The sequence below is a fragment of the Artemia sp. Qi Xiang Cuo genome, chromosome 5 (genome assembly GCF_049724085.1).
Source record: "Artemia sp. Qi Xiang Cuo chromosome 5, ASM4972408v1, whole genome shotgun sequence".
Taxonomy (NCBI): Eukaryota; Metazoa; Arthropoda; class Branchiopoda; order Anostraca; family Artemiidae; genus Artemia; species Artemia sp. Qi Xiang Cuo.
This window is the reverse complement of record NC_142798.1, coordinates 8,763,855-8,776,250: the sequence shown is the minus strand read 5'-3', so window position 1 is coordinate 8,776,250 and position 12,396 is coordinate 8,763,855. Positions and strand designations below refer to the sequence as shown.

The 12,396-nt window shown below is 38.4% G+C and overlaps 1 protein-coding gene across 1 annotated transcript in view; it reads left to right on the top strand.

The window, feature by feature from the left end:
• The window catches only part of LOC148951778 (secretory phospholipase A2 receptor-like), a 41,148-nt gene extending 34,208 nt beyond the window's left edge, over positions 1 to 6,940 (top strand). The window contains exon 2 of the mRNA XM_089088712.1: positions 5,867 to 6,940. Coding sequence (XP_088944838.1) covers positions 5,867 to 6,855 — 989 coding nt within the window. The 3' untranslated portion in view covers positions 6,856 to 6,940. The remainder of the gene's footprint in view (positions 1 to 5,866) is intronic.
• The last annotated feature ends 5,456 nt before the right edge of the window (positions 6,941 to 12,396 follow it).

Genomic DNA, 12,396 nt, shown 5'->3' with positions numbered 1-12,396 from the left:
GACAAAAAGCAAAAACATTCCAAGTTCAGTTACTGCTGGATCCAAGGACTTGGCTTGTTTTTGCGATTTACAAATTGCTGTAAAGGGACTTAGACTAAAAATTCAAATTTTAACTCTGACCTTATTTGAATACTTAGATCGATTCTGACTATACCAAACAACTCATCGTGAAATTTTACATAAGGTGGAGCCCATAACTCAATTTATTAAAAAATGTGATTTAGGCTGTTTTTGCATAACGCTACTGAAATTGAAGACCTGTTTAAAGTCGATAAAGAGTAAGAGCAATTCTTTCGCAATTTCTATATTTTTCTCCATCAGTTGCCGAATGGAAAGTACATGATCTATAGTAGATCGACCTCTTCGGAAGCTGGCCAAATATTCCTCTAAAGTGAGGTCTGTCAGGGATTTCAGTAGGTCAAGTAGGATTTTTGTGAGGATCTTTGCCGCTTGGTTTGTCATGCTAATTCGTCTGTATTTGTTACAATTGCCATTTTCACCCTTTTTGTAAAGGGGGACAATCATGGCCTTCACCCAGTATCTGGGAAAGTGGCCTGTTTCCCAGATGCTTACTGTTACTTTATGATAGATGTCTATCAGTTCTTCTGGGCCCGACTTAATTAGCTCTTACGTTATGCCATCTGGATAAGGAGCTTTATTTGTTTTCAGGGATTGTATAGCAGCAACTACCTCTTATCGTAATGGTGGTTGACTTGGATCTACTGGGTACTCCGGTAGTTGAAAGTTATTAGTTAGACCTTTCTGGGTAAGTTTTAATATGTTTTGAATTAGCTAGTAGATACTATGTTTATACTTTTGTTTCTACTTCTATATTTACTGTAAATAGTGAAAATAACGGTATTAAATTGAACCGTTTAAAGGAAATTCCAAATAAACAAGAAACTTTACGCATGCCAGTATTAAAAGAACATATAAGCAATATCATAGGCAGCCCTGCTCTATCATAGTTAGTAATATCATTGATACTTTAAGGGAGCTAATTTGATTGAAAATTCGAAGTTCTAGTACCTTTTTAAGAGTAAAACGTGATTACAGGTAAATAAGCACTCCTCTAGCTCATAATTCTCCAAACCCTTCTAATATAAATTTAAGATAGCTATTTCATTTAGAATAGTTGAACACTCTTGTAATTATGTCTCTATGGCTATTGTGTAGGTCAACCCTCTACAATTATACAATTTGCCTATTAGATTTAAAACAAGATGTTGCTTTAAGATTAAATAAAAAAGCACTGTGTGTATGCTGATTGCCAATAAGACAACTAAGTAGTATTCTAAAAACGATTGAAGGTATTTTCTTCAAACATTCGAGGCTGCTTCTGTTACTACTTTTCTTTTAAAATTTAACTAAATCAAAAGACTGTAAGTGTATTCAAGCTGTCAAAAAGCATAGATAGATTTGTTTGTGAATGGTATCAAGGTTTATTTTTCAGGTCAACTAGAGGAGGTATAAAAATAAATTTTACTGTACAATTTGTGTTCAGATTTTTAAAAGGGTATATGTTGTTAAAATTATTGAAAATTATTCTCAATCAAACAAATATCAGGTCAAATTATAGAATCTTAAAGAAAAACCCGGAAAGATTTAAACTATTATTTGCTCTTCCTGAAAAGACCATGTCAATATAAAACGAACGAAAATTAATAAAATAAAAGACTATTTTCACACAATGAGTTTTTCAAAGAAAAGTAAAGAGCTCCACGGAAACAATAATGAGCAAAAACACAATGAAATAATCTACCAAGTGTATACTACTACTACTACTACTACTACTAACAACTCACCGCAGCACCAAGCCGCCTGAGGCAAACAGAGCTACGCAAGCTCCTCCTCCACCCCAATCTATTCAAAGCCTCCCTTTTTACACCCGATCACGAAGTTCCCATTTCCTTTAAATCTTTCTTTATGACGTCCTCCCACCCCAGACGGGGAAAACCTGCTTTCCGTTTAGCCAAAGATCGTTGGCCGAAAAGAACTATCTTCAGCAATCTGTCATCCTTCATCCGCACAACGTGCCCTAGCCACCTCAACCTTTCTTTCATTATAGCCCTAGAGAGCGGTATTGAACCTCATTTTTCGTATCGCCTATTGTTTGAAATACAATCCTTAAGCAATTTCTCTGGAAAACATCTAGCAAATCTTCATCCGCTTTTCGGAGCGTCCATGCTTCAGAGCCATATTTGACCATTGTCACCACTGTAGCTTCTAATATTCTAATCTTGATTTGCAGACTTATCTTCCTATTCTTCCAAACTTTTTTTTTCAACTGTGAAAAAACACCTTGAGTCTGGTCTATTCTATATTTAACATCTTCACTGCTCCCACCATCTTTACTAATAATATTACCATGGTAAGTGAAGCTGCCCACCTGATCAATCTTTTCATTACCCAACGTCACCTTTTCATCTTAACTTATTCCTAGCCTTAGGACTTAGTCTTCCTAACATTAATTTTCAAACCAATTCTAGTACCCAGAACTCGCAAAACCTCTAAAACTTCATTCATTTTGCTCACACTTTCATCTAGGATGCTTAAATCATCAGCATAATCCAAGTCCAGGAGACTTTTCCCTTCCCATTTAATTCCATGGCCTCCCATTGCCTTTCCTGTGCTCCTTAAAACAAAGTCCATCAAAATAATCCATACAAAGGGGGATAGAACACAACCCTGCTTAACTCCTGATTTAATACAAAACCAGCTGCTAACCTCATTTCATACCTTAACCGCAGTAGTGTTATTCTCGTACATTGCCCTAATCACTTTAATGTATTTGGCTGGTATACCATACAACGATAAAACATTTATTAAAACTCCTCTATCAACAGAATCAAACGCTTGCTCATAATCTATAAAACTGAGGACCAAAGGTGTTTGAAAACTCAGGCACTTCTCAATTATTAGCCTAAGAGTGAAAATTTGGTCGACACATCCTCTTCCTTATCTAAAACCATACTGCTCTTCTTTTAAAACTTTGTTTATTGCATCTTTCAGTCTAAAAAGTATCATATTACTAAGTAATTTACTACCTACAGAGACCAGACTAATGCCTCGATAATTACCACACTCACTTTTGCCACCTTTCTTATAAAGTGGCTTAACTAAGGTTTTCCTAAGATCGTTAGGTACTTCCCCTTTTTCAAAGATCATATTCGTAATCTTTAGTAACTTATTTCTAAACTCAGAGCTACCATATTTAAGAAACTCATTTACCACCCTATCAGCACCTGCAGCCTTATTATTCTTTAATCCTTTTAGTATTGTTGTTAATTCCTCCTCACAAAACAAATCTTCCTTCACATCCAAGGTATCAAAAACGTTTTCATTTTCCTCTATATTTTTTTTCTGCAACTCTATCTCGGTTAAGCGAATTCTCAAAATGTTCGGCCCATCTCTCTTTAGTTTTTGACTTATCGCTAATTGCGACCCCATTCCTATCTTTAACTGGGCCAAGTCCGGGTTGACTACTCCTTCTAAATTTGTTAAAGTGCCAGTACAATATTTTACTATTATGCTGTCTAGCTGCATCTTCCAAATCCTTGGCAATTTTATCCATGGCCTCCTCTTCACATCTCCTTAGTTCATATTTTATTGTTTTCTCCACTTTCTTTACATTTATTTTGTTTTCATACAGTCTATAACTCAGATAAGTCTTGTTCAAGTCCTTTCTTCTTTCTATTAAACATAAAGCTTTTTCACAAATATTCTTAGCTGCAGTTCTAGCTTTCTTCCCTAATGCACCTTCAGCAACTTCACAAATTATTTTTCTAAAATTATTCCAACTATCTTCCACATTGTCAAATTTTAAACTCTTTAGTTTAGTATTCAACTGTTCCTTGAAAGTTTCTCTCAAATTTTCATCCTGGAGTCTACATCCTGGAGTCTACATCTCAACATCATGACTTCCCGGGAGGTAGTTACCCTTCCTGTATTTCAGATTTAAATTAACCCTTGACACTACTAGATGGTGATTTAACATCAATAATAGCACTCCTATATACCCTAGTATCTTGTATTGATCCTGCCAGTCTTCGGTTTACTATAACATAATCAATAAGGTTTACTGTCTTACCATCACGTGAATACCATGTTAACTTATGAGCCATTTTATGACCAAACACTTTATTGGTTATAACTAGATTGTTGTACCTACAAAATTGCAAAAGTCTGTATCCATTACTGTTTTCTTTTCCTACACCAAATTTACCTAGGCTGGGATACCATCTATCCTTATTTCTACCAACATGGGTGTTAAGATCTCCCAGTAATAACATCATATTTCTACCTGGGACCCTGTCTATTTGCTCCTGTAACTGTAAGTAAAATTCATCTGAGTCACTAGTATTTCCGTCAGTCGGTTCTACAGGGGCGTATACTACTATAACTGATACCCTGAACTTTCTAATCATAAAATGAGCAATTAATATTCTATTATTAATACCTTCCCAGCCTAAACAAGACTTAGCAGCTTCCTCGTTTGGAGCTAATGTCGTAACATTCCAAGTTCCTATTTTCATGTTCTTTAAATCATTGAAATTATTTTTGTCTCTACGTTTACAACTACCACAAATCAGGATTGATATATAAATGAAACCAAAAACGAACAGAAATTACAATAAATAACCGAATCAAACTCCAAACGAGCAGATATAAACATGAGTAGGGATCAAAAACCTTGTGCCTTCCCAAGGGCAGAACATAATTTGCACTTTACTGAAAAAAATACAAATGAATGTGCATTGTCAGTTTAGCATACATTTGCTTATATTTGTTCCTTAAAATGTTATAATGTTAGATTTATTGAAGTTATAAAAGTGAAAATATTCAAATTTTTTTTTCCGTAAAGTGCAAATTATGTTCTGGCCTTTTGAAGGCATATGGGGTTTTTGAGCCCTAAACATGTTAATTTCTGCTCGGTTTGAGTTTGAATCGGTTATTTATCATAATTTCTGTTCGCTTTGAGTTTCAGTTTTATCGATTCTCGTTTGTGGTAGTTTAAACGCTTGGAAGATTATTCGATTTTATTTTTGCTCATTTTTGATTTAATGGTGTTCTTTACTTTTATTTGAAAAACTCATTTTATGCAGAAAGTTGTTTTACTTTTGTATAAAGCTGCTTAAGTGTTTGTAAAAAATAATCATTGTATTGATATAGATTTTATATTGTAGTTTGTGTAACAGATTTTTAATGAAAAAATGTAATTTTTTTGATAAGATAAAAAACATGATTATGTATGGAAAAATTGGGGAAGGGCGGAGCCATATAATCAAGGTCTTAATCACCTGTTCGAATTATACCTATACACTAAACTCTAATCTTGCTAAAGGTGGAAGCTTGAATATACTCTAGAAACAAAAAAGTTTATAATACCCTTTCAACTACTCCAAGCAAAAAGTTAAATAAAATATAGCCTATTCTGTGATGAAGCAATACATCTTTTTCTACTGAGAGTAGTAAGTTGTCGGACTGGTGCTTGAGCTTGTCAATGATTTTGAATCTTCTGGTCTTGTGCTAAAAGGTTTGACCGAACCTTTTGCAAAATGTACGCATCCATGGTGGGTATTTATAAGAACCCAAAACTAAAAAATACTATATTGACAGTTTTAATGATTCATAATTTAAGAAGATTCAACTTAATGCAGTTTAATCTAAAATTGAAGAAAATATGTTAAGAATAATAAAGCTAATCAAAATATCCCCTTTTCTGATGCAGAAGCTATGTCGTATTTTGTTTCGCTGAGCTTTCAAGAGCAATACACATTATAAACATGAAGACTGAATTTTTAAAGAAGATTATTACCATCCAATATTTTGTGGTAATGAACTTTAAACTTTATTCTTATTTTAGACCAAAAAAACCCAGTCTCAAGAAATGGATTATCTTGTCCCGTTGATTGGCACTTACTTTGCACTGCAGAAGGTGATGGAGAAGCACTAAACCTACAAAATGACTGTAGCTGCATTCAGTACCTTGACGCCCTGGCTGGTTACGGGACCGCTGAATCATTTTGTAGATCCCTAGGAGGAGCACTAGTTTCAATTCATTCAGAACACAAGAACAAGTTCCTTTATGTATTTCCAAAAGACTTTGAGGATGAAGTGACTCCCTATATTCCTCCCTGGATTGGACTGAAAAGAGAGAATGGTGTATATAAATGGGCAGATGGGAAAAATGTAAATTTCACAAGTTGGAACAATGATATGGAACCAACTGAAGACACATCCAAAGGATGTACTCATTTTGTTAAACATTTCGATAACCTTGACTTTAATGGACATTTCAAATGGGGAGATGATATATGTGATACAAGACGATCTATCCTCTGCGAAACGGCAGCATATTTATCAACAAGTACTACACCAGCAACAGATACTACAATGGTAACAAATAGCTCAGCAGCAACAACTGTGGCTCCACAAACAGAAGCATCAAGCGCAGTTCCAACAACAAGTACAGCAATGCCTAAACCTTCTTGTCCTATGAACTATACAGAAGAATGTTTCCAAGATAGTGCATGCTATTGCTATGAAGTGAAAGACCCAATGTTTTGGGGAAATGGTATTGCAGCCTGTAAAGTAGATGGTGCTGATATAGTTACTATTAATTCTCAGGAAGAAAATGACTTTATAATAGGCCTAACAGGAACAAATACTTGGATTGGAACCTTGTATGATTCAAGTCACTGGGTAGATGGAACCGATATTATATTTACCAACTGGGAAAGTAGTTACAGTATTTATACCATTGGCTATATTAGTTTCGAAACTAAAAAATGGAGGGCTTTAAACAGCCTATCTATTAGATTACCTGTTGTATGCAAGATATCAAAACAGTGAAGGTTGAATAAAATTGATGGGTAGTCAGTGATGCTTAAACAATTATTATAATCATATCATAATAAAATAAAAACTACGATACTTGCGTTTAGACTACTGGTTAACAACTATCATAGACAGCGCGCTAGCGCTGCCTAAATAAAGAACGATGTGGGCACAATGTGTTTTTTTTTTCTCCATACCCGGGCACTTCGTATCGAAGGAGTTGTCGTAGAAACTTCGAAAAGGGCTCATTCGATTGGAAATTAGAGGTGCTAATGCCTTTTTCAATAGTCGAAAGTGATTGGAGGGCAACTTGCCCCCTCCCCCACGCCCATCATTCTCCCAAACACATCCAATCAAAATTTGAGATAGCCATTTTGTTCCGCGTAGTTGATTTCCAGATAGAAAATATGTTTTTGAGGAGGACACTCCTCCACAACCCTCAGGGCAAGGGTTTTAAGTTATGGCCTGGGGTCACATACGGTTTTTATAAAAGGCGTTGTCGTAGAAACTTCAAAACAGGGTCATTCGATTGAAAATTCAAAGGGCTAGTACCCTTTTTAATAGTCAAAAGTGGCTGGAGCGCCACAAGCCCCCCCCCCTCATGCCAATCATTCCCCTGAAGACCTTCAATCAAAATTGTTAGATAGTCATTTTGTTCAGCATAGTTGATTTCGTGATATAAAATATGTTTTTGATGAGGTCATTCTCCCACAACCCTTGGGGCAAGGGTTTGAAGTTGTGCCATGGGGGCATATAAGGTTTTTATAGAAGGCATTGTCGTAGAAACTTCAAAACAGGCTCATTCGATTGGAAATTTAAAGGGCTAGTGCCCTTTTCAACAGTCGAAAGTGATTGGAGGGCAACTACCCCCCCCCCTCCCACGCCCATCATTCCCCCATACACATCCAATCAAAATTTTGAGATAGCCATTTTGTTCAGCGTAGTTGTTTTCCAGATAGAAAATTTGTTTTTGAGGAGGACACTCCCTCACAACCCTCAGGGAAAGGGTTTTAAGTTATGGCCTGGGGGCATATAAGGTTTTTATAGAAGGCGTTATCTCAAAATTTTGAGATAACAACTTTGTTCAGCGTAGTGGATTACCAGATAGAAAATATGTTTTTGAGGAGGACACTCCCCCACAACCCTCAGGGCAAGGGTTTTAAATTATGCCCTGGGGGCATATAAGGTTTTTATAAAAGGTGTTGTCGCAGCAACTTCGAAAAAGGTTCATTCGATTGGAAATTGGAGTGGATAGTGCCCTTTTTAATAGTCGAAAGTGATTGGAGGGCAACTAGACCCCCCCCTCTCAGGCTCATTATTCCCCCTAACACATCCAATCAAAATTTTAAGATAGCCATTTTGTTCAGCGTAGTTGTTTTCCAGATAGACAATATTTTTTTGAGGACGACACTCCCTCACAACCCTCAGGGCAAGGGTTTTCAGTTATGCCCTGGGGGCATATAAGGTTTTTGTAGAAGGCGTTGTCGTCGAAACTTCAAAACAGGCTCATTCCATTGGAAATTCAAAGGGTTTGTACCCTTTTTAATAGTCGAAAGTAATTGGAGGGCAATTAGACCCCCCCCCCGAGCCCATCATTCCCCCAAACACATCCAAACATAATTTTGAGATAGCCATTTTGTTCAGCGTAGTTGATTTCCAGCTAGAGAATATATTGTTAAGGAGGACACTCCCCCACATCCCTCAGGGCAAGAGTTTCAAGTTCTGCCCTGGGGAATATAAGGTTTTTATAGAAGGCGTTGTCGTAGAAACTTCAAAGCAGGCTCATTCCATTGGAAATTCAAAGGGCTTGTACCCTTTTTAATAGTCGAAAGTGATTGGAGGGCAACTAGCCCCCCCTTCCCAAGCCCATCATTCCCCCAAACACATCCAAACACAATTTTGAGATAACCATTTTGTTCAGCGCAGTTGATTTACAGCTAGAAAATATATTCTTGAGGAGAACACTCCCCCACATCCCTCAGGGCAAGGGTTTCAAGTTATGCCCTGGGGGCATATAACGTTTTTATAGAAGGCGTTGTCGTAGAAACTTTAAAACAGGCTCATTAAATTGGAAATTCAAAGGGCTAGTACCCTTTTTCATAGTCGAAAGTGATTGGAGGGCAACTAGCCCCCCCCCCCACGCCCATCATTCCCCTAAACACATCCAATCAAAATTTTGAGATAGCCATTTTGTTCAGCGTAGTTGATTTCCAGCTAGAAAATATGTTTTTGAGGAGGACACTCCCCCACAACCCTTGGGGCAAGGGTTTGAAGTTATACCATGGGGGCATATACGGTTTTCATAGAAGGTATTGTCGTCGAAATTTCAAAAAAGGCTCATTCGATTGAAATTTCAAAGGGCTCTTGCCCTTTTTAATAGTCGAAAGTGATTAGAGAGCAACTAGCCCCCCCCCAAGCCCATCCTTTCCCCAAACACACCCAATCAAAATTTTGAGATAGACATTTTGTTCAGCGTAGTTGATTTCCAGCTAGAGAATATATTCTTAAGGAGGACACTCCCCCACATCCCTCAGGGCAAGAGTTTCAAGTTCTGCCCTGGGGAATACAAGGTTTTTATAGAAGGCGTTGTCGTAGAAACTTCAAAGCAGGCTCATTCCATTGGAAATTCAAAGGGCTTGTACCCTTTTTAATAGTCGAAAGTGATTGGAGGGCAACTAGCCCCCCCGTCCCAAGCCCATCATTCCCCCAAACACATCCAAACAAAATTTTGAGATAGCCATTTTGTTCAGCGTAGTTGATTTCCAGTTAGAAAATATATTCTTGAGGAGGATACTCCCCCACATCCCTCAGGGCAAGGGTTAAAAGTTATGCCCTGGGGGCATATAACGTTTTTATAGAAAGCGTTGTCGTAGAAACTTTAAAACAGGCTCATTAAATTGGAAATTCAAAGGGCTAGTACCCTTTTTCATAGTCGAAAGTGATTGGAGGGCAACTAGCCCCCCCCCCCCGCCCATCATTCCCCCCTACACATCCAATCAAAATTTTTAGATAGCCCTTTTGTTCAGCGTAGTTGTTTTCCACATAGAAAATTTCTTTTTGAGGAGGACACTCCCTCACAACCCTCAGGGAAAGGGTTTTAAGTTATGGCCTGGGGGCATATAAGGTTTTTATAGATGGCGTTATCTCAAAATTTTGAGATAACCACTTTGTTCAGCGTAGTGGATTACCAGATAGAAAATATGTTTTTGAGGAGGACACTCCCCCACAACCCTCAGGGCAAGGGTTTTAAATTATGCCCTGGGGGCATATAAGGTTTTTATAAAAGGTGTTGTCGCAGCAACTTCGAAAAAGGTTCATTCGATTGGAAATTGGAGTGGATAGTGCCCTTTTTAATAGTCGAAAGTGATTGGAGGGCAACTAGACACCCCCCCCCCTCTCAGGCTCATTATTCCCCCTAACATATCCAATCAAAATTTTAAGATAGCCATTTTGTTCAGCGTAGATGTTTTCCAGATAGACAATATTTTTTTGAGGACGACACTCCCTCACATTCCTCAGGGCAAGGGTTTTCAGTTATGCCCTGGGGGCATAAAAGGTTTTTGTAGAAGGCGTTGTCGTCGAAACTTCAAAACAGGCTCATTTCATTGGAAATTCAAAGGGCTTGTACCCTTTTTAATAGTCGAAAGTGATTGGAGGGCAGCCAGCCCCCCCCCCCCCCGAGCCCATCATTCCCCCAAACACATCCAAACAAAATTTTGAGATAGCCATTTTGTTCAGCGTAGTTGATTTCCAGCTAGAGAATATATTCTTAAGGAGGACACTCCCCCACATCCCTCAGGGCAAGAGTTTCAAGTTCTGCCCTGGGGAATACAAGGTTTTTATAGAAGGCGTTGTCGTAGAAACTTCAAACCAGGCACATTCGATTGGAAATTTAAAGGGTTAGGGCCCTTTTTAATAGTCGACAGTGATTGGAGGGCAACTAGCCCCCTCCCCCCGAGCCCATCATTCCCCCAAACACATCCAAACATAATTTTGTGATAGCCATTTTGTTCAGCGTAGTTGATTTCCAGCTAGAGAATATATTCTTAAGGAGGACACTCCCCCACATCCCTCAGGGCAAGAGTTTCAAGTTCTGCCCTTTGGAATATAAGGTTTTTATAGAAGGCGTTGTCGTAGAAACTTCAAAGCAGGCTCATTCCATTGGAAATTCAAAGGGCTTGTACCCTTTTTAATAGTCGAAAGTGATTGGAGGGCAACTAGCCCCCCCCTTCCCAAGCCCATCATTCCCCCAAATTCATCCAAACAAAATTTTGAGATAGCCATTTTGTTCCGCGTAGTTGATTTCCAGTTAGAAAATATATTCTTGAGGAGGACACTCCCCCACATCCCTCAGGGCAAGGGTTTCAAGTTATGCCCTGGGGGCATATAAGGTTTTTATAGAAGGCGTTGTCGTAGAGACTTCAAAACAGGCTCATTCCATTGGAAATTCAAAGGGTTTGTACCCTTTTTAATAGTCGAAAGTAATTGGAGGGCAACTAGCCCCCCCCCCGCCCATCATTCCCCCAAACACATCCAAACAAAATTTTTAGATAACCATTTTGTTAAGCGCAGTTGATTTACAGCTAGAAAATATATTCTTGAGGAGAACACTCCCCCACATCCCTCAGGGCAAGGGTTTCAAGTTATGCCCTGGGGGCATATAACGTTTTTATAGAAGGCGTTGTCGTAGAAACTTTAAAACAGGCTCATTCAATTGGAAATTCAAAGGGCTAGTACCCTTTTTAATAGTCGAAAGTGATTGGAGGGCAACTAGCTCCCCCACGCCCATCTTTCCCCTAGACACATCCAATCAAAATTTTGAGATAGCCATTTTGTTCAGCGTAGTTGATTTCAAGTTGGAATATATATTTTTGAGGAGGACACTCCCCCACAACCCTTGGGGCAAGGGTTTTAAGTTGTGCCATGGGGGCATATAAGGTTTTTATAGAAGGCATTGTCGTAGAAACTTCAAAACAGGCTCATTCGATTGGAAATTTAAAGGGCTAGTGCCCTTTTTAATAGTCGAAAGTGATTGGAGGGCAACTAGCCCCCCCCCCCCCCGCCCATCATTCCCCCAAACACATCCAATCAAAATTTTGAGATAGCCATTTTGTTCAGCGTAGTTGTTTTCCACATAGAAAATTTGTTTTTGAGGAGGACACTCCCTCACAACCCTCAGGGAAAGGGTTTTAAGTTTTGGCCTGGGGGCATATAAGGTTTTTATAGATGGCGTTATCTCGAAATTTTTGAGATAACCACTTTGTTCAGCGTAGTGGATTACCAGATAGAAAATATGTTTTTGAGGAGGACACTCCCCCACAACCCTCAGGGCAAGGGTTTTAAATTATGCCCTGGGGGCATATAAGGTTTTTATAAAAGCTGTTGTCGCAGCAACTTCGAAAAAGGTTCATTCGATTGGAAATTGGAGTGGATAGTGCCCTTTTTAATAGTCGAAAGTGATTGGAGGGCAACTAGAGCCCCCCCCCTCTCAGGCTCATTATTCCCCCTAACACATCCAATCAAAATTTTAAGATAGCCATATTGTTCAGCGTAGTT